This window comes from Hemicordylus capensis, chromosome 1, assembly GCF_027244095.1.
Source record: "Hemicordylus capensis ecotype Gifberg chromosome 1, rHemCap1.1.pri, whole genome shotgun sequence".
Lineage (NCBI taxonomy): Eukaryota > Metazoa > Chordata > Lepidosauria > Squamata > Cordylidae > Hemicordylus > Hemicordylus capensis.
The window spans coordinates 48886386-48909596 of NC_069657.1; the positions used below are offsets into that span (position 1 = coordinate 48886386).

At 43.8% G+C, this 23211-nt stretch overlaps 1 protein-coding gene across 23 annotated transcripts in view; it reads right to left on the bottom strand.

The window, feature by feature from the left end:
• TTLL5 (tubulin tyrosine ligase like 5) overlaps positions 1–23211 on the bottom strand; it is a 253862-nt gene that overhangs the window by 40277 nt on the left and 190374 nt on the right. For 16 of the 23 annotated variants that reach the window (XR_008309973.1, XM_053262503.1, XM_053262577.1 and 13 more), the window contains one exon: positions 13025–13223. The exons of 5 other annotated variants lie outside the window; for them this stretch is intronic. Coding sequence is in view for 16 of the 18 variants with exons in the window: in XM_053262503.1 (XP_053118478.1) it covers positions 13025–13223 (199 nt within the window). In the remaining 2 variants the exon portion in view is untranslated. Of the gene's footprint in view, positions 1–13024; positions 13224–23211 lie in introns of those variants that run through there. 2 more of the 23 variants (XM_053262631.1, XM_053262646.1) reach the window with 2 other exon arrangements.

Here is a 23211-nt window from a genome sequence, read left to right on the forward strand (position 1 = left end):
AGCCAGTGTAACTGTTTTAAAACAGGCATAATATGGTCTCTTTAGGTTGCCCCAGAGACCAATCTGGCTGCCGCATTCTGAACTAACTGAAGTTTCTGAACTACGTACAAAGGCAGCCCCACGTAGAGCGCATTGCAATAGTCAATCTGGGAGGTTACTAGCTGATGCACCAGTGTTTTGAGGTCATCCTCTTCAAGGAATGGGCGCAACTGTCAGCCAAAGCTGATAGAAAGCACTCCTGGCTATCTATGGCCTCCACCTGAGATACCAGGGTGAGGCCTGGGTCCAGGAATACTCCCAAGCTGCACACCTGCTCCTTCTGGAGGAGTGTAACCCCATCCAGCACAGGAAGATCTAACTCACCCCTCAGATTCTGAGCCCCCACAATGAGCACCTCTGTCTTGCTTGGATTCAGCTTCAATCTATAATCCCTCATCCAGCTCATTACTGTCTGTAGGCAGGCATTTAGATAATGAGAGCCATTTCCTGAAGATGAAAAGGAGTAGTAGATTTGGATGTCATCAGCATACTGATAACACCCAGCACCAAATCTCCTGATGACCTCACCCAGTGGTTTCATGTAGATACTGAAAAGCATTGGTGACAGAATGGAGCCCTGAGGGACTTCATATAACAGCTCTCATTTTGAGGAGCAACTGTCATCAAGCTCCACCATCTAGAATCTACCCGCGAGATAGGAGCAGAACCACTGCAAAGCAGTGCCCCCTTTCCCCAATTCCCACAGGCGATCCACAAGGATACCATGGTTGATGGTATTGAACGCCACCGAGAGATCCAGAAAAATCAGCAGAGTCACACTCCCTCTGTCGATTCCCCGGTAAAGGTCATCCATCAGGCCGACCAAGGCTTTCTCAACCCCATAGCCAGCTCTAAAGCTGGCTACACTACACATAATAGTGTAGCACCCTTTGGGTGTCCCAGTGGTATAACTTAAAGTCACTCAGTTGGGTGGCTCGCCTGTGGAATGTTGTGCAAAAGATTGCCCTAGGAATACGACACTCCCTGAGTTGAATAACTGAGTCTTGGCTATTCCAGAAGTGGATCTGTTGTATTCCCAGCACTTGACTGCCTTGGGACCTCAGGCCTCTTCTGACTGGTTTCTGCATGCAGTGTGCAATAGCCATGCTTGTAACTTAGCATCTGCTCAGGTGCTCTGAACCAAGGAGCCTGCTCATCAGGGAGCCTCCTAGTTTCCTTGTCCCTGCACTGGTGATTATCTTTGCAGCATACAGGTGAAACTCGGAAAATTAGAATATCGTGCAAAAGTCCATTAATTTCAGTAATGCAAATTAAAAGGTGAAACTGATATATGAGACAGACGCATTAGATGCAAAGCGAGATAAGTCAAGCCTTAATTTGTTATAATTGTGATGATCATGGCGTACAGCTCATGAAAACCCCAAATCCACAATCTCAGAAAATTAGAATATTACATGGAACCAAGAAAACAAGGATTGAAGAATAGAACAATATCGGACCTCTGAAAAGTATACAGTGTACTGTGCTTGATTGGCCAGCAAACTCACCTGACCTGACCCCATAGAGAATCTATGGGGCATTGCCAAGAGAAGGATGAGAGACATGAGACCAAACAATGCAGAATTGCTGAAGGCCGCTAATGAAGCATCCTGGTCTTCCATAACACCTCATCAGTGCCACAGGCTGATAGCATCCATGCCACGCCGCATTGAGGCAGTAATTGCTGCAAAAGGGGCCCAAACCAAGTACTGAATACATATGCATGCTTATACTTTTCAGAGGTCCGATATTGTTCTATTCTTCAATCCTTGTCTTCTTGGTTCCATGTAATATTCTAATTTTCTGAGATTGTGGATTTGGGGTTTTCATGAGCTGTACGCCATGATCATCACAATTATAACAAATTAAGGCTTGACTTATCTCGCTTTGCATGTAATGCGTCTGTCTCATATATCAGTTTCACCTTTTAATTTGCATTACTGAAATTAATGGACTTTTGCACGATATTCTAATTTTCCGAGTTTCACCTGTAGATCCTTGGATTTTGACACTGAGGTTCATTCTCTTGGCATTGATCTCAAGACAGCAGACTCTGGGAAAGGTATAAAGGCTGCTCTTTCTTCTCTTCCCCCTTCTCTGCAAAGGTTTCCACTTTCATCTCTCCAGCTGCGAGCGCTATCTCCTCCCCACCTTCTTTCTCTTTCTGGAAACTGTCTTCAATTCCTGTACCACAACCAATCTCAAATACCCAGTTTTTACATTGTGCTCTGAACCAAATACTCTGTTTCTTGCTTTGTTACAAAGGGCAGTTTCACACAATTGCCAAGTCCGAAAGCCGGGAACCAGAAGTTCCCATTGAGCACATGCTCTTGGCAGGCATGCTGTGTGAACCCATCAAGCCGTGGTTCCGAACCCACCTGCCAGAGACTCTACCAACTTTCTCCGTCCATCTGGAACCAAGATTTGAAGTTGGGTAGAGAAAGACAGTAGAATCTCAGGTGGATGGGCTGGGAACCACCAATTGGTGAGTGTGCACTATCCGGGAACCTCTGCTTCTCAACTTCCAGACTTTGTGGTGATAATGTGAAGCCACCCAAAGTCTTTTTTTCTGACTCTCTTTGTCCCTCAGATACCCTGGGGTATCACTTCATTGTCTGGACCTAATCTGAAACATGTTATTCACTCTTACTGGTTTAGTACAAGTAATTCTGAGCTCACTCTACTAGGAGAATAGCTGTCTGCTTCCCTGAACAGTACAAATAGCTGCAGTAGGAAAAAGGGTTTTTCCTGGCAACCAAGTAATTTCCTTTACTTCTAAGTATAACTCTCTCACGTGAGTTACTGTCTTGAGTCATGGACATTCATCCAAGGGTGCACCACCCATGTACAGGGCAGGGACGTGGAAATAATTAAGTGCAGCAACAAGCTCACAGATTGTCTTGACTGTCCCGAAGTTAAAGCCTGAAGCCATCCTGAAGATGGAACCATAGGGATGTAGGCTAAATCAGGGCCTCCAATCTTTCCAATGGACCTCTTGCAAGTTTTCTTGCCCTCATGAATGTGGGACAATGCTTTTGATGAAGCCCCGGTTCCATCTTTGAATGGTGTCCACAGAGTGTGGAGTTAAAAGGGACAGGAAACACTAAGGTCAAGAAATTTCCTGCAAAGGGTGAGAACAGCACAATAAACATAGCAGAATGTCCCTTCTCTTTCATTCCAAATAAAAGATTCCTCCTTGAAGATTGTCTGCACATGTATGTTTGTGTTTGTGTGGTGTGTAGACAGGTAGGGCAGACTTCTATACAAAAACCAGGCAAATGCAGTTGAATGCCTGTGAGTGATGGGGTGCATGCCTCTTGTGAGTGTGTGTAAGGCTAATTTAAAACAAACAGCATGCTAATTTAAATTGGCAGTGTGGTCCCCAGCCAGAAAAAGACATATCCCCCTCACACAGTGAATGCTGGCCTAGAATGAACATTCCCCTTTTCCATATGACTTAACATGCCATCAGTGGACCCCTCCCTCTGCCAAGTCTCCAACTGAAATACTAGAACAGAGGCAACAGAGAAGCAGCCCTTGCCTGCGTTCTGCACAGTGGTGATGCTGTTACTTGCTCACACACCGTCTATGGACAAACCAACCAACCAACCTGAACCACAAGTTACATGGGAAGGGGGACAGTACAGCTCATAGCGCAGTGCTGCAAGGCACCTTTCAACCTAATGAAATACCAAGGACATTCCCATATTGCCAAATCCAATTAGCATCTGGGCAGCAGGAAAGAGCTGAATGTCTTACCAGGGCATTTCCCACTCATTATTTGTATAGGAACACCAGCCTCTGTATATTCCAAAGCCAAGAGCATGCCTGGCTTTGACTCTCCTCCTGCTGAAAGAATAAAACCAGGTACAAATAATTAAGCTCTACAGCCAGAAACAGGGAGGGTTTGCTTGGCTGGGTGTGTGTGTGTCTCCTTCCTTAGGGAGCAAAGCTGCAACTGAGTGACAGGGAAGGATAACAAGAGAAGTTAACAGGTAAGCCACTGATCTTGACAAAGGAGGCACAGATGTTGAGTCCTATTAATATTTATATACCACTTTTCAACAAAAAGTTATCAAATGTTCTGAAAGCCTACATGCAGCTGAGAGTGCACCCTTGTATAGGACATGGGATTGAGCAAGCATGGTGACAAGCTCACAGACTGTCTTGGCTATTCAGAATTTAAAACTTTAATGTTTATTTAAAGGTTCTCAACGTGGTTTTAATAAATGGGGTTTCTGAACAACAAATAAACTCAGGACAGCTTTTCTACTGGGCTTCTTATTGCCAAGGCATGATTCTTGGGTAAAAGCATCTGAAGAAGGCAGAGAGCTAATGCTATGACTGAAAGAGGATTCAAGAAAGGGAGTCTATTACTCTCAGAGAAGCCCAAATTCTGCCTACAAGAGAACAAGTGAAGGGGTTAGCTAAAGACAAATCATACAGCCCATGATCCAGACAGAGTCATATGGGGAATAGACTGCTTCATTGGCAAGCTGTTGTTCTTGTTTACTGCTGTTTAATTATCTTTTATCATGTGGTATTTTATTGTAATGTTATTTTTTGTGCATGACCCTAGTATATTTGATTATGGAAAATATATAAATCTTTGATATTTGTACATCTGAAACTCCTTCATCAGGCTAAGCCAGTATCAGTTTGGAATACAAAGGAGATTCAAATTGCCTAACATTACCATTCAATCTGTCGAAGTGTCTGTAGTGCAGGGTCAGATGGCTGAATCTATCCGAAGGTTTTTGTGAATCCCTGGGCAACAGACTTACAATGTCACTCTGGGAGTAGGTGAATGTCTTATTCTAGGGGGGCTTATACTCCTCCAAATGGATCAGGGTCACAGTTTGGGGTAATCCTGGATCCAGCTCTATTAATTATGATCAGATAGCATTTGTGACCATAAGTGCCTTTTGATTTGCCAGCTCTGCACTCTTGTGATCAAACTTCAAATTGGACTATTATAATATGTTCTACAATATAACACTCTCTACCTCTGAAAAGTACTCACACTTCAGCAGGTCCACAATGAGATGACAAGGTTGTAAACTGGCATCAGCAGTCAGGAATTCATAGTATGACTGCCTTCTCCCATATGATCAATCCCCAAGGTTATCAGAGGGAAAGGGGGCTTTTCTCTGGGTACCTGGTGGTGACTAAGACACTTTCATTGGTGGCATCTATGTTGTGGTACCTAGAGGGGCTTGTCACACAAGCTCTCTTATGATGTTTGCCAGTTTTTTAGCTAGGTCTTTATGGAATTTGTTCTCTCTCTCATATACAAACCTACCCACACACCTACTGAGGTGTTGTATATAGTTTATTTCAGCATAGCTTCTGTAAAAGAAAGTCTTACCATGTTAACCTTTAAGAATCATTTGACAGCAAGCACACAAATATATATATAATGTGGTAGCCATTAGTATGGTATTCAGATTGGGCTTGCACTGACAAAAACTCTGTTGCTCTGTAGCTCAAGGTTGTTGCGAGATGAAAACAACTTATCTTCCATCTTGTGCCAGTGTAAGATGTTGCACTAGTAGCAGCGCACTGCTACGTGATGCACTGTCCCTCTTGTACAACTTGTTTCACAAACTTGTGTATTTTGCTAAGAAGGTTCCGCTACCAGTAGGCACCACATTGTGGAGCACCACAACCAGAAAAGGTCTTTCCACAAGCATCACTGTGGATGCTACCTTATATGCTCAGTCTTCCAAAAAGCTTTTGACAAAGTCTCCTATGAAAAGTGATAAATGATAGGCAAAAAAACCCCCAAACCCTCTGATGTATATTGATGGAGACTAAACTGGCTACGATTTTCCAGAGATGTTGGGTGGGTGTGGGGGGAACTCCCTAAAAGCATTGGTTCAGTCTACTGGGGTAGTGAAAAGGGCATACTCAGTGTTAGGAATGAGATCATTATGCAATACCATTGAAAAGCAGTATATGATTAAAAAATAATTAAATAATTATATAAATATTCATTGTATTCTTCACGTCTGTGACATGATATTCAGAATATTGTGCAGAGGGGTCTGAGTAGTGGCTAGAGTGCTGGACTAGGACCGGGGAGACCCGAGTTCAAATCCCCATTCAGCCATGATACTTGCTGGGTGACCCTGGGCCAGTCACTTCTCTCTCAGCCTAACCTACTTCACGGGGTTGTTGTAAGGAGAAACTTAAGTATGTAGTACACAGCTATGGGCTCCTTGGAGGAAGAGTGGGACATACAATGTAAAAAAAATATGTAAAAATAAAAGGATTCAGAAAAAAGGCAGCTAGTTTATGGAATGTATTAACGTAAGATATAGTGATGGCTATTATCGAGGACACTTTTTAGAAAAGAGATTAGTCAAACTCACAGAGGTTGGGTCTAGCAACTGCTATATTAACCATGGTAGCTAAACCGAAGCATCATGTTCAAAGGAAGTATACTTCTGAGGCTATTCACACGATTGTAGAAAATCGGTCTAGCCTCCGCTAGCCCAATTTCCTACAACCCTGTGAACCACTGGGCTCGGCTGCAAGCCCGGTGGTTCTTGAGCGGGTAACCCGTTCAAGTAGCCCGCCCCTTAAACTGGGTTTGCGGAGCGAGTGCTCCACAAACTCAGTTTTTGGGATTGCGAGTAGCCGCAGCTACTCACAAGTAGACTCCTGGTAGGAGGCTGAAAAGCATCCTCCTGGCTTGGGGGTCTCCCCAGTATGCCCTGCACACTCGTTCAGGGCATACTGGAGCTTCTGGGGGCCACTCGGCCCCCGAACTCCCAGCCCCTGCCGGCTCCGTCACAGAGCCAGCTTAGCCCACTCTGCCCGCAAAACCGGCAAAAGCAGGTCTCACCGATCGTGAGACCCGCCTCTCTTATTACCAGATACTGAGGGAAATTTGGGGCTGGCCATGCTGGAAAGTGAAAGCTGAACTAGATAGACCTTTAGTCTGATCCAATAAGGCAATTCTTACATGAAATGAGAGGTCTGCCTCTGAAATTGTAAGAGTAGCAGTTTAGGATCTTTGTATCTATGGAAGGAAGAAGGCAAAAGCCACACCATCAATAAAGACAGATGTTAGGACATGAACAAGAGGTAAGACGATGGACAATGAGGGCTCTGTGGCAATGACCTGCAATATGTGCTATGTTTGTTTTCTTGCCTGAAAGCATCAGATACTACCTATGTAGCAAGTGTAAACTGACTGCTTTTCTGGAAGAGAAGGTAAGAGGACTGGAGGAGTGAGTTTCTATATTTCACCTCATTAGCAAGGATGAGGAGCTCTTGGACAGGACACGGGACACTACAACAAAAATAATAGCAGGAGGAGATTATGAAGGAAGAAGACAATAATCAGAAGGCATTCTAAACTACTGGAATCAAGAAATCACTTTCAGCATCTTTCCAGAGAGCATAAATCTTAGTATCCTGATGGAGGGCAGTTACAATAGGCTATGTTAGGTGGGAAGAAAGACGCTCAACCATTTAAGGTGATTCAGCCACCAACTGCAGGAAGAGGAGAAGAATGGTGATGGCTGATGACTCCTTACTAAGAGTTAAAGAAGTATCTGTGTGCTGAGTGGATGTACTAGCTTGTAAACTATTGTCTCTCTGGTTTGCAGATCCAGGACGCGATGGACTTATAGCAAGCAATAGCAATAGCAATAGCACTTACATTTATATACCGCTTTATAGCCGGAGCTCTCTAAGCGGTTTACAATGATTTAGCATATTGCCCCCAACATTCTGGGTACTCATTTTACCGACCTCGGAAGGATGGAAGGCTGAGTCAACCTTGAGCCCCTGGTCAGGATCGAACTTGTAACCTTCTGGTTACAGGGCGGCAGTTTTACCACTGCGCCACCAGGGGCTCTATATCAAGCCGATTGATCATTATCCCTTCTTCCTCATCCATTATCCCTTGCTCATCCAGACAGTGAGGTCTGTTTCAGCAAGTGAATGAGACTACCTATCACATCTGACTACAAGTCTTTGTGAAGGAGCTTGAGGCTCAGCTGGTATTATCATCAGTTCTTCCTTCAAAATTTAGAGGACTACAAACAGAGAAGTTCCAATCCTTCAGATGAATGACTGGTCGTTAGTATAAGGGTTGCACAACCCTCAGGGACATATCTGCAGCAGGCACAGTGGCTTCAGAGCAAAGGGGAGATCAATAAAAACTCCCCTTTAGCAGCAGCAAAGCATTAGCAGCATGAGTGCTGCATGAGTCTGGATGTCAGTGGATAGCTCATTAAAGAGCTACTAACTTTCCTGCATTTTCCATGGTTTGTCCATGCCAACATCATGAGATATCAGCATTCCTGGCCACCATCAGGTTACTGCTTCTTAAATGGGGCTGCTATCCTGACCAGAGTGTGAAGGATGAGACATATTGCTCTTACATTTCTTCTGAGTGCCAGCACGGTGCCAAGACCAGTGAGAACAGCAGTGCCACAGACACAGTCAGAACCAGAACCCTCCCAAGGTCAATAAAGACTGTGACTACTGCTGCACCAGCCTGTATAGGGTGGATAGCAGTTCCAGCTAGCATTAATATCTGGAATATCTCCCAGCACTTTCTGACATTGGTACAGGTGTGTGGCTGTCTGTACATATATTTATTCATTTGAAAAATATATATCCAAGAGATTGAAGGTCTCATGGTAGGATCTGTGCAAAGAACAGTAGAAATACATTGAGAAAACAGACATAAAAGCAAAATATAAGAGAATTACAATAGAGGATAACTGATTCAGAAGTAACCTAAGCACTAAAGGCAGTAACAATTCTGAAATTGGCACAATACAGAGAATCCACTCTCTGCAAAGGATTTGTTACAGAACAGAGCAAGAAAAGAAATGTTTTACAAGACCCATTGATAATATAAATCAAACCTCCCCACCCCCAAATAAACTGCTTGTGAAGGCCATGTTTTCCAATAGCCCTGACTCAAGACTGAAAATCAACAAACCTCACTTACACTCTCCATGTCAGTCTGAAAGTAAGAACTACTCCTACTGCTATTTGAGATTTATATCCTAGGCACCATGCAAAACTCAATGACATAAAACTCCTCTCTGAGGGTTACTGATTTACGGGGCAGAAAAATAAGGAGGGAAGGGGGGGAAACCCGAGAAGTGGGGAGAGAGACACTGAACGAGAAGGAGTGAACCAGAAGTTCCCAAACTATAAGCCACAGAAGACAGCTCCCATTCCCTCTCCTCAGCTGTTACACTAAAAATACATTAAATACATTCCTGGCATGATTTTTCCATGTGGATGACTAAAGGCATTTCCAAAATAAGTGATGGCACTGTGAGCAGAAGGCACAGAGACCCTGAAAAAGGCAAGTGTAAAGCATTTCAGGGACAGTCAGCAAAAGGAGGCAGGGATAGCATACAAAAATGGAAGACAGGGGTAAGGAAAAGCAAAATCAAAGTGAGCAGAACAGCAAGGAGAATACACAAAAATAGCAAACATTCAGGCAGTCTATGACTAGAGTGTGCCATACCCCATTATTCAAGCAGCAGTAGCAACACCATTAGCAGCTACAGTAATGATTTCAGATCATTCGGTGCTACCAACCCTTTTTAGACTCACCTGCAGCATAAGCAGGAGATGGTACAGAGTAAGAATGGCAACAAGCCTTTTTATTGAACTTTTTGACTGTGCACAGTAATAACAACAACAAATATGTTATGTATATACTGCTTTTCAACAAAAGTCTCCAAAACGGTTTACATAGAGAAATAATAAAGATGGATCCCTGTCCCCAAAGGGCTCACAGTCTAAAAAAATAAGATGTTGACATTGTTTGTTTTTCACTTTAAACATGTTACTTAAGGAGGCAGTATTCTATTTAGTAAGCACCTGTTTGGGTAGGTGAGGGCCGGGCCATGAGCATTACCCTAAGAGGAGATGTATATAAAGAGCTACGAGAAAGAGACATTCCTAATGGGCAAGGAAATTGCAGGGGAGAAAGCAGAAGAAAGAACAGAGAACTGTGGGAAGGATAAGAAAGAAGGGAAAGAGATCATAGGATCATAGGCAGCTGCCATATACTGATTCAGACCATTGGTCTATCTAGCTCAGTATTGTCTTCATAGACAGGCAGCGGCCTCTCCAAGGTTGCAGGCAGGAATCTCTCTCAGCCCTATCTTGGAGACGCCAGGAAGGGAACTTGGAACCTTCTGCTCTTCCCAGAGCAGCTCCATCCCGAGGGGAATATCTTACAGTGCTCACACTTCTAGTCTCCCTTTCATATGCAACCAGGGTGGACCCTGCTTAGCTAAGGGGACAAGTCACGCTTGCTACCACAAGACCAGCTCTCTTCATTAACTGTGTGTTCCAGTACAGGATACAGCTTCTCTTTGAGCAGGATGTTTCACCTATACACATTCTGCTTTTGTGTAATAAATATCTGACATTTTCAAACACACAAATTCCTACTACGAACAACTGACACACAGTTGGGACAACGGAAATGCCCCAAAGCAACAAAATACGACACTGAGCAATCTCTATTCCTCAGTGCCCACCATGAGAGCTTTAATTTTGCACAGAAACATGAAGAATCAAAACCCCTACAACTGAGAGGGCATCCACTTGACCACTACGAGAAACATGGAAACATGTTAAGTATGCTTCACCCACAAAGGAAAAACCATACTTTCAACCTATTATTAATAAAGTACACTCTGCTCCCTTGTGAAGTGCTTTACAAATGTTGTGCTCACCCTCACAACAATCCTGCGAGGTCAATCAGGACTGTTTGGATGTTGGTTTGAGGAGCAGAGGTTGAGAAATACCTGCTTGCTCAAGGCCACGCCATGAGCCCAGGGCAAAGGTGGGTCTTGAAGTCCAGTCTTGTACATCAAAAGCCAGCTCTCTATCAGTGGACTGTAAGGACTTCATTGTTTTGTTTAATGATAAACAGTGAAGATTTAATGTGTTAAACCATTACTTAATAAGTGGTGAACTTTAAATGTCACATGCAATTAGCATATGGGTTATGGGACTGGCTACACAGACTTTTCTTTGAGTACTTGGTGTCAGCATGCAGAGTTATGGCTACTCTGTTGGCCACGGAGAGCAAACATGACTCATTTACATTTCTTTGCGTTGCGACAACTAAATTGTACTAATCTTATTTAAACTTTGTATTTTTGCAACTGAATGAGTCTATGGTGTGCACAGGGAGAAAATGAGAGCCTCTGCATTAAGCAGCCCCCTTTCTTCAATAATGGAAACTTCAGCACTGCCCGAGCCTGAGGCATGGCAAGGATCTCTGTAACTACAACTCTGAATGGCTGGGCTCAGAGGGAGAGGGGGAGGGAGTGCGGGGGATGCAAGCGGAGGTTTAACAAAAAATCACTTTAACAGAAACTCCTGAGTAATGGCTTTGCCCCAAGCCAAGAACAACATCATCTCAATGTCAGCAATTAGAAGAGGGCTCAGCCAGGCAGTACGCAGGCCCCCTTCAACCTCCTCACACAGGCACAGTTTTGCTCTCAGGGCTGCCCTGAGCTCAGCACTGCCTACTGTGGAACCCTTTATGAAGATTAAAGTGTGTCAACTATTTTTGTTTGGCTAGAGCAGGGGGAGGAGCAAGTGGAAGGACAGCATGTGTGGCCCAGAAAACCATGCAGAATATGCTACAAGTAATATTTTCTGTAATTTTCCTTTCAATAGTGAGGAACATAAGAAGCTGCCTTTTACCAAGTCAGACCATTGGTCCATCTAGCTCAATATTGTCTACAAAGACTGGCAGCAGCTTCTCCAAGGTTGCAGGTAGGAGTCTCTCTCGGCCCTAGCTTGGAAATGTCAGGGAGGGAACTTGGAATCTTCTCTTCCCAGAGTGGCCCCATTCCCTGAGGGGAATGCCTTACAGGGCTCACACATGTCTCCCATTCAACTGCAAGCTAGGGCAGACCCTGCTTAGCAAAGAGGATAATTAATGCTTGCTACCACAAGACCAGCTCTCCTCCCAGAGAACAATGGCAGGTGAGAGAACAATGCTGAAGGTTATTAATTCTTCTGCACCTAATATTCTTGATTTAGGAGAGAAGGTCTTAGAAAAGATGCTTGCAAAAATCAAAATGCCATTTTTTTTGTTAAAGAAACCCAAATTCTGCACCAAGACATTCAGATACATATATAGTACAATATGGGAGCAAATCAAATATCTTTTCCCTTATTTAGCAACAACTTGCTCAACACCATAATTTTGTCTGAATTTACTATTTCAGAAATTTAGATTTGTTTTTTTAAAAGGAGTGACATGGGATAGATATCCAAAGTAAAGGGCTCCAGCTAGGTGATGAAAAAGTTTGTTAAGAAAAGCAAAATGGATACCGGATGACTGACATTTTTCATTCTGCTACTAGCAGTATACAAGCTTTTAATTACAAAAAGCAAACCATAGCCATTCTGAACTATACCAGCCTTTTCAAAATAAAAGCAAGAAAAGTAATCATGTCACTATATCCTACAAGATCCAATTTCACAGAACAAGTGTGTCATTAATTGGCACAGAGAGAAGTCTGTAATTATGACACAATCACAAAAAACCTAGTAAAGTTTTTTCTTTAGATTATATCAATTTCTTTTGAATATGGAAAAAAAATTTAAGGTTTGTAGGCAGCATGTAAAGTTCAGAAATCAGAATGTTTTCTTGATCAAGAGGGATGGATTATTTTGCACAGGCCCATCCCTTCCTCAGTTGCTGTTTGCCTTCTCATGCACACTGGCTACCACAAAGCCTTCCTTCTTTCTCCTTAATAAAAGAAAAAATATTCTGACAAAGTATTACAAAAAACAAACAAACCCCATTTTGCATGAAAACAACCACTGTGTACATCAGAACATATTTTATGCAAAATGACATGATTTGTGCAAACTGAACAGAATTGGGGTTTTCTTTTTGCCCTTGTTTTTAATCTGGATCTAATACTAGCTCTTCTAAGGCAGCTTCCCTCATCTTAATCACCTGGTGCCGGGCTCGGCTCTGGTCCAAGAGCTGTCGAGACTGAAGCTTCTGCTGCTGGAGCTGCTGCAGGGCAAAATGGAGCTGATAGCTGCCAGCACTTGGCTGGAACTTGGAGTGTACTGGATGGCTTCCTATCAACTTGCTGTGCACACTGTTCTCAGCATCCCCTTCCCAGGCAAAGCTGTCAGTCTCCAGAGTCCTGCAATGAGAAAGGTCAACTTCTACTTTACCAAGCCTGCATACAAAGAGAACATATGCTCAAAGGCCTTCCCTGCTGCAGCCCAAGGAGTTATGAAAGATCTGGCTAGCAAACCATTCTACACAAGTGGGTACACCCCGTCACATGCTGTATACCACTGCCAGCTAAGCCGAAGCTAAGCTGAAGATGTCAACCATTAGATCCCTTTAGGCCAGGCCTGCTCAACTTAGGCCCCCCAGCTGTTTTTGGATTACAACTCCCATAATTCTCAGCCACAGCAGCCAATAGCCAGGAATTATGGGAATTGTAGGCCAACATCTGCAGGGGGGCCGAAGTTGAGCAGGCCTGCTTTAGGCCATATATTAGCAAAATGTATCTGCAGCTCTTCTCTGCCTGAAGAACAGTGTGTGCTTGAAAATGTGCTAGCAAAAGTCAAGCGAAACACGGACCAATATGTTTCCTAAATATACTTCTAGAAATACTCCTCAGTGCAGTCTACATTCTTCCAGATATTCTATTCACTGGCAGTTCTTACTCTGATAGCTCCACAGAAGTACTTCACTCCTGATATGCTTCTCCAGTCATGTAAATCTTAAGCATGAATTGTTGGACAGACAACACATGGCTGAGTGACAAGAGACAATTGAAGGCCATGTTTCAGACTTAAGGGACAATTCAGTCTCTTGCAGCATTATTTCCCCTTCTGCATGTAGAATTCTCCTACTGACTTTCATGTTGTGCATGCAGAATTGCACATGTATGTGTGCCTAAACATAGGCATATATTTTGCCAGGTACATGGGGTTGTCAGGAATCCCCTCAATTAGGACCCCGAGGAGTCATTAGAGGAGGAACCCTTAGCTAGCCCCTCTGCCTCTGGAAACCAGTGTCAGGAATTCCTTTGATGAGGGCCCTAAGGTGTGGAGCTGAAGGTCCTCCTGGAACCCAGCACCACCCCTTGTCCCTTCGCAGACCAACTGGAGGACACAGTCCCTTGAAGGACAGTGATGACAAGGTAGTATTCCATGGTGGGATCCTATGAAGGGATCCCATGGACTCCACTGAAAATAGAGGATACAAGCAAGTGGCTATGCTGGCAAGATATCTAAATCTATAGCAAATAAAGTTTGAAATTGTGTTAATTGCACATCAAACTTCTGGCTCCACATGAGAGCATAGCCTCTACTTGGGCAACTACAACAATTGTTTTATAACAATGCCACTGAGGAAGGCCCATGATAGGTTCAAACTTGTTTGGCTATAGTAGAAAAGGAAGGACATTTCCTAAAGATGATCTGCAATTGTTGCCAATGCCCCATAAGTCACAGAATTCACATCTCCATCTGATTCAAAGACAACGGGATCCTTGCTCTATTCATAGTGCACTTCCAGATACCTAGAAGGTTAACTTATGGAGGATTGACTTACAAGTGTATATTTACTTTGGGGCTCTTAGCAGCAAGGCTGATTGTGAATTTTCAATTTACAAATTTGTTTATTTATTATTTTATTTATCATATTTTTATACTGCCTGATTTGTACATCTCTAGGCGGTGTACAAAATTTAAAATATTTTAAAGTCACAAATTAAAGTACACGACAATAAAAACAATAAAATAATTATTAAAACAAATTTTTAAAATTATTAAAATTAATTCTAATTAAAAGCCTGAGAAAACAGGAGAGTCTTGAGGTTCTTCCTGAAAACAAACAGAGAAGGAGATGCTCCTATTTCAGCAGGGAGCATATTCCAAAGCCCTGGGGCAGCCACAGAGAAAACCTGGTCCTGAGTCACCACCACTGTATCCTCGCATGTGCACATGCGCGCATTCACAAGTTTTTGGATGTCAGCTCAATTCATTTTAGATCCCACTCAGGTTGAATCGGGAAGGCCCCATTCTGAATGCAGGTGCGAGCGCACTGCCTTGATACTGCCGCCCAGAACAAAACTCATTCCTCACAGAGATGAAAAAAACACACCAGAGGGACCATTGGTCACCACCAAATGAGCCGGTGGCACCCGTAACCAGACCTTTCCAGAAGATTGTAACAGGCAGTAGGGATTATTACAAAGGAGGCGCTCTCTTAAATACCCTGGACCCAAGCCATTAAGGGCTTTATAGGTAGTAACCAGCACTTTGTATTTCACCCGGAAACATATCGACAGCCAGTGCAGTTCCCTCAAAACCAGTGTTATGTGGTCCCTTCAAGTTTATTTTATTTATTTATTTATTTAACTTATTTTTATACTGCCCCAAACTTATGTCTCTGGGTGGTTTACAACAAGATAAAAACAAAGGTAAAACATTAGTTAAAAACAAAACAAGAAATTTAAAAAACCACAATTTAAAATTTTTAAAAACAATATTCTAAAAACAACATTAAAACAATCGAAACAGTATCAGTTAAAAGCCTGGGTGAACAGATGTGTCTTTAAAGACTTTTAAAAAATTGTCAGAGATGAGGAGGCTCTTATTTCACTAGGGAGCGCATTCCAAAGCCTCGGGGCAGCAACGGAGAAGGCCCGTCCCTGAGTAGCCGCCAGACAAGCCAGTGGCAAATGCAGATGGACCTCTCCTGATGATCTCAATGGGCGGTGGGGTTCATGACGAAGAACACGTTCTCTGAAATACCCAGGGCCCAAGCTGTTTAGGGCTTTATAGGTTATGACCAGCACCTTGTATTTTGCCTGGAAACATGTTAGCAGCCAGTGTAGCTCCTTCAATATAGGAGTAATATGGTATCTCCGAGATGACCCAAAGACCAGCCTGGCTGCCCCATTCTGGACCAACTGTAATTTCTGGACTACATACAAATGCAGTCCCACACAGAGTGCATTGCAGTAATCCAGTCTGGAGGTTACCAGCAGATGTACCACTGTTTTGGTACACTGCAGATGTACCTCTGTCTCAAGAAACAGGCACAGCTGGCCTATCCGCCAAAGCTGATAGAAGGCACCTCTGGCCACCGCCTCAACCTTGGACACCAGGGAGAGACTCTGATCCAGAAGCACCCCCAGATTGCGTGCCAGTTCGTTCTGGGGAAGTGTGACCCCATCCAGAACAGGCAGATCAAGATCGTCTCTTGAGTTTCGACCCCGCACAATGAGTACCTCCATCTTATCTGGATTCAGCCTCAGTTTTTTATCCCTCATCCAGCCCATTACCGACTCCAGGCAGGCATTTAGGGAGGTTATGCCCTCTCCCAATGATGCTGACATGGAGAAATAGATTTGGGTGTCATCAGCATACTGATAGCACCCTGCACCAAATCTCCTGATGATCTCTCCCAGAGGTTTCATGTCGATGTTAAACAACATCGGAGATAATACGGAGCCCTGAGGGACACCATACAAAAGTTCAGATTTTGAAGAATAACAGTCTCCAAGGGACACCATCTGGAACCTGCCCGAGAGGTAGGAACGGAACCACCGCAGAGCGGTGCCTCTCACTCCCAACCCCTCAGACGCTCCAGAAGGATACTATGGTAGATAGTATCAAAAGCCACCGAGAGGTCCAAAAGGACCAACAGAGTCACACTTCATTCCCAGTTGGAGATCATCCATCAGGCCATTCAAGGCAGTCTCCACCCCATAGCCAGTCCAGAAGCCAGTTTGAAATGGGTCTAGATAATCAGTTTCCTCCAAGACTGTCTGAAGCTGGGAGGCCACCAGCCTCTCAATTACCTTGCCCAGCCACGGAAGATTAGAAACAGGTCTGTACTTAGCTAACTCTGAGAGATCCAATGCAGGTTTCTTCAAAAGTGGTCAAATAATAGCCTCCTTAAGACACGGAGCCATCCTGCCCTCCCTCAAAGAAGCATTTATATTTACCAGACCCTCTCTGATATGATTATCAGATGAGACAAGTCAGGTTGGGCAAGGGTCAAGAGAACAGGTTGTAGGAAACACAGTCCAAAGCAGTTTGTCCACTTCCTCAGGAGTCACAAACAGAAAATGATCTAATCTAATCCCATAAAAGGAGTTGTTGGACACCTCCACAGTAGACTCTGTAGTAACTGTGGAATCCAGCACAGCCCGAATATGAGAGATTTTATCCACAAAGAAGTCACTAAATACAACATAGTGAGCGGCCGATGGCTCCAAGTTTAAATTCAAGGGGGAGGGGGTACATATTAGCCCCCTCACAACCCTAGACACAAAACTGGATGTGAATTTGCAGAAGCAATGCAGGTTCCACACTGCTGGTTCTGCATTTGTTTACCATTGTTAAGTGTTTGTACATTTTTTATATACATTGTCTAAATCTATGTGTTAGAAGAGACTGTTTACTAAATATTTATTCTCACATTACTTTTTAACTTCATGATATTTGGAAGTATTGCATACTTCCACCACTTATAAATCAGATCGCTTTTAATGCTCCATGCATATTTTTTAAAGAACTGATAATTTCAAAAAATAATTTAAATCTTCAGGCTGTTGTGTGGTGGTGGGCTCTTGTTAGGTCCTCTATCACCCCCAACAATGCTAGATGGCACAAGGCCCCCAGGAGAATTGTTGTCTGAGCTATAGCAGTGGCAAAAGAGTGCTCAGTTAGCAGCTTGTCACCTATGGCAGAAAAGCCTCCTCTAGAGAAAGCACTTCCTCAAGAGGTAGGGAAGGAACTAGGCCCAGCTGCATCAGATGCGGGCTGAGGAGGGCCAGGAGGTGGGTGGAGACTCCCTGGCTCCTATTTAAACCCTAGTTTTAGTTCTGCAATTGCTGATACAAGAGTTCCCTTAGCTGATTTTTTTTCCTTTTTCTTTTTTAGTCTCCTGCTGAACCTGTCTTAAAGACCTAGAACATTGTAGACCTGAACCCAGCTTCCCTGGATAGCCTTGCCTCAGCCTACTTACTGACCAAGACTTGCTCCAAGCTGCTTTGGACCCAGCTTGCTACACCAGCCTGATCCCTGCCTGCATTACTTTGTTCTCCAGTGACCAAGCTGTGGGAACCACCAGCTCTGCTGCCTGGCCAGATGAAAACAGGACAGAGACCAACCAGATTGTTCCCCTATTCTGAATGTTTCAAGAACTAGTGTAATAGAGCCAGCGTGGTGTAGTGGTTAGAGTGCTGGACTAGGACCAGGGAGACCTGAGTTCAAATCCCCATTCAGCCATGATACTAGCTGGGTGACTCTGGGCCAGTCACTTGTCTCTCAGCCTAACCTACTTCACAGGGTTGTTGTGAGGAGAAACTCAAGTATGTAGTACACCGCTCTGGGCTCCTTGGAGGAAGAGCGGGATATAAATGTAAAAATCATCATCATCATCATCCTGCACTTAGATTACCAGCTGGTGTAGTACTCTACTGTGGCTCCAACTTCACTTAATCTCACTGGTTTCATGAGGCCTATTGCTGTCGGACCATGGCCTGACTGAATCCCAAAGAACTTTCTACTCCCTCACCCATAAAGAAATGAGTAATTACACTTGGTGCACAAGCAGCAGTATGGGCTTTTAAAGGTATCCCACCAGTTTTTATTCTCACTGTGCTGTATAACATTTACACATAACACAGAAAATATACCACCACCACAAATTCTAGAGATGAAAAATGTTCACAGAATGGCAGGTGATTGGTAGCAGGTATGGACAGGTAACCTTTATTTTTAAAGGGCTCCATGGGTCATGCTTGCATGGTAGTGGGATTATTGATTAATACAACAAGGTTTTGGTAAAGCCCCATATCTGCTTTTTTTCCAAGCAAGGAAGGAATAAATAGTAATGAGAGAGAGATACAAGACTCAATTGGCAGCATGGTGCTGACAGAACAGGTAGAACTGCATAACAATATGCAGTATCCACGGTAACATCCAGCCCCAAGCTGGGAATTTACAGAGGTTAGAAATGGAGATGTGGATGCTAGCAGCAACAATGGGATATAGTTCAATAGTAGAGCACGTGCTTTGCATGGAGAAACTCTGATCTACAATCTCTGGCATCAGCAGTGGAGCTAGGAAAGACCCTTGTTTGAAACCCTTGAGAGCCACTGGCAGTCATTGTAGACAATGCTGACCTTCTTACTCAGTATAAAGCAGGTTCATATGAGCAGAGCATCAGCAGCTTGGAGATAATCTTAATGGTGTCCCCCACAAAAAGATTTAATCCTTATTGGCTGTTCTCGCAACCAGAAATGGGGGCAGAGGAGTGCCCAATCAGGAAAGGAGAGCCATGTGCACTCCCGATTCAAAGTTGTATGTTTGCAAATATCAAGGTAGGAGGAGGAAAGAGTGATCATGTGGGAGCTCGGTAGGATGGTTTTTTGTAAATAAAATGCTGGGGACAGGCTGGCCGCACTCATCCTACCCAGCTGCCAGATCCCACACGATCACTCCCCCCTCCTCCTACCCTGATCTTTGCAAGCACATGACCACCAATTGTGACATGCACAGCTCTCCCACCCTGGCTGACATTCCTCCAAACCTGTTTCAGGTCATGAGAACAGCCCTAGTGTCCTACAAAGAAATGCAAGAACCCAGATTTCAAAAATCCTAGTTTCTCAACATTCTTAGAAATTCAAGTTCATACTCAACTACACACAATTCTGGTAACTTTGTCTAAATCACTCTTGTGTCCCAAATTCAGATGGTTAGCCTCACCATCTGAATATATGAGTGTGTGTAGTGTATTGCTGGGAAACAAGAGACATAAGTAGTGCAGGAAACTTGATGCAAGCAAGGGTAGAGCTTGACAGAACCATCTAAATAAGTTGAAGCTGGGTTTCTCTCATTCATTCTATTAGTATCATCATTTACAGTAGAGAAATATCTCCAAATAAACAATAGGATTTTTTAAAAGACAAAGGTGTTTTGACAGCCCTGCCTTCAAGAGAGGGGGTTCAGCTGTGAAGTGCAATGTGATATATACCAGCAGAAGCTTGACTGTTTGCTTTGAAGTCTGAGTTCATGGGCTTGGCTGCACTACTGCACTCTTCTAGGCCAGGCACACTTGCTTTGAAAGAACAGGTGGTAGACTGACAGGGCCTAGAATATGAAGCCCCCAAAGCACAGCACGTGACTCAAGGGTTCCTGGAACATGGCTAATTAAAAACTTGAGATTCCCCCTATGCTTAGTTTCCTATCCCAATGTGTTCTATCTCCAGATGCTATCCCTTTCAGAGTCCACTTGTGGCTGGGAAACGGAGGGCAGAGGACAAGAGATCTAACCTGGCTTCCTCCTGAGGCTCTGGTCATTCTTGGTGCCAACAGTGAACACCTATAAATACATCCGGCCTTCTGTGCTGAATTTGGTTAGGTTCTGAAGCCTTGGAATTGCCACAAGGCCCACTAAAATTCTCTTTCTTTAAGCCTAGCGATCTAAATTAGTAGACTTCCTTTGATTCTGTCCCAAAGCTCCGATGCAGGTACTGAGTCCAACCTGGCTATAGTTCACTATCCTATTAGTTCCCTTCATCCCAGTTCTGCTACACTGGAGCCAGGGCTTGTTCCCCAGACCAGTCCTCCTACAGGGTGTGCATCTTCTGCAAGTTTGTTCAGTCTTTACCTTTGACCTACTTTGCTGCAGTGTTGTTGTTGTTTTTAACATTCAACTAGATACAAAATGTGCAATTGCCCCCCAAAAGTGCAGTTCTAAAAGCACATTTGTGGAGTTCAAAAATTCATCTCACACAAAAGTTTCATTATGCTAGATATTTAAAGTGACTGATAAGGAGAAAAGTAACGCAAGTAACCCAGGCTTTTCTAGAACCCAGACCTTGGTCAAACATACCCATTTCTCCTCCCCATGCCAAAGACTCTTCCTGCAGACTCCACAGCTACTCCCCACTGAGCCTTCGCCAATGAATACAACACTTTTCTGTAATAGAACCATCAAACATCCATTTCCGAGGATGTTCTTCCACTCTATGTAGGGTTCTAAAAGTCATGGACTGTGACTTTAGGCAACAAAGTCTTTTTCTGTACACAGACACAGAAAATGAACAGATGTGTGTTGTAGTGGTGCATGCTACACACACAGATTACTCATATACCATTGTGTAGTTCTGAATTTTCCTTTTTAAAAGCCCTACTTTGCTGGTCCCACTTCATAACCCCAAGGGCTTTTGCATGGGCTTCAGACTTCTGCTGCTCATTCTTTACAATCTGAGTGCCCAAATGTCTAACAGTGTTTGAGGCTCCTGGCATACTGGATTTCTGTACTCAAGATGACAACTTCTGGGGCTGTTCAGTGTAACTTAGCATACTCCAAGGGTGGAACATGTATCCCGAGAGTGGAAAGAATGCCAGCCATATTGCAATTACTTCCTGAAGAACTTGTCTGGTAAAGGCAGAATTGTCAGAAGAGGAGCTGATCCAATAATGGTTAGTGGAAGCATGGGCTGGCTTCCAAGCAGCTGCACTGGAGACTGTCTCTGGATATGGGCAACTTCTATATGCAGCCCAGGCTGTTTCTCTCTGAAGGGAGCAAGCTGTAATTCCTCCAGGGATGTCCACCATCCCAATTAGTGCTGTACATCCAGCAAAAACAGTCATAAGAACATAACAGCCTTGCTGGATCAGGCCCAAAACCTATCTAGTCCAGCATCCTGTTTCACCTAGTGGCCCACCAGATGCCTCTGGGAAGAGCTGGGCATGCCCTCTCTCCTGCTGCTGCTCACCTGCAACTGGTATTTAGAGGCATCTTGTTGCTGAGGCTGGAGGTGTCCAGTAGCCATGAAACTAGTACCTATTGATAGACATGTTCTTCATGAATTTGTCCAAGCTTCCTTTAAAGCCATCTAAGCTAGTGGCCATCACCACAACCCGTGGCAGGGAATTCCATAGATTAATTATGTGCTGTGTGACCTCAGAAACCCTATGTGCTGGTGCAATCACCACTAAAAAAACCAGTGAGAACTTGGTGTATTTTTGTGTCAGTTTGGTCTATGAGGTTGGTAATGGGCTGGATATGAGTAAATAAACTGAAATTCAAACCACATAATACTAAATTGTTTGTAGTGGGTAGTTTAGAATGTGAGAAATAGTGGGGAAGTGCCTGTTCTGGAAGGGTTAGGGTGAACCTGTTCTAAAAGAACAAGTTCATAGAATGGAACTGCTCTTAGATTTTCAGGTAAATACTATAACCAGAAGTGGCTTCAGCTATGGCAATAGCATTTCTGCTTTGGGGAAGTTCCCTCACCAGTACTGAGAACCAAGTGACAAACTCTCAGATGGAGTACTGTAACATGATATATATGGCGCTACCCTTGAAGATAGCTCAGAGACTTCAGCTGGGCCAGAATGCAACAGTTGAAAGTATTAGCTAGCCAGAGCATAACAGTGTGCAAGAGCCTGACTGGTTGCCAATTTGTTTCTGGGCTAAATGCAAGGCGTTAAAATCCTATATGGCCTGGAAAGCACCTTCTTTCACGTGTATCTTGCTGCTTGCTGAGGTCCAGTAACGAGGTTCTGTAATGTATGACATTTTTATCAGAGGCAAGACTGGCTTCAATAGCTAGAGTTTTGTTTTAGTATGCCCCACATCTATAGAATTCCCTACAATCTAAGAGCCAACAAATTCAAGAGCTTGGCCATTCAGGCATGCAGTTAACACCATTTTTAGGCAGGGTTTCAAGCAAGCTAGGATACCTGCTGTTATGGGGAGGAAGCCATAACTCAGAGGCAAAACACATGCCTTGAATATAGAAGAGCCCAGGTTCAGTCCCTGGCATCTCCAAGTAGCCCTTGGAAAGACTGGCTGACATTCCATTCAGCAGGATTCCAGCGTGACAGACCCCTGGAACTGTTTCACATGTAGAAGGAAGCCCCGCAGTGTTGTGCAAGAGGTCTATTGTGTAACAAAACAGCATCCATGCAGTGGTGCAGCTCTACTTGCACTGGAAACATGGAGAACTGCTGGCCTAGGTGGATCAATGGCTGGACTCACCAAAAAGCAGCTTCATAGGTTTTAATTTCTCTTGCTGAATTATTTTTTTAGTACTGTTGCATTAAATGTAGTTCTAGGCTCTCTGCCATGATGATTATTTT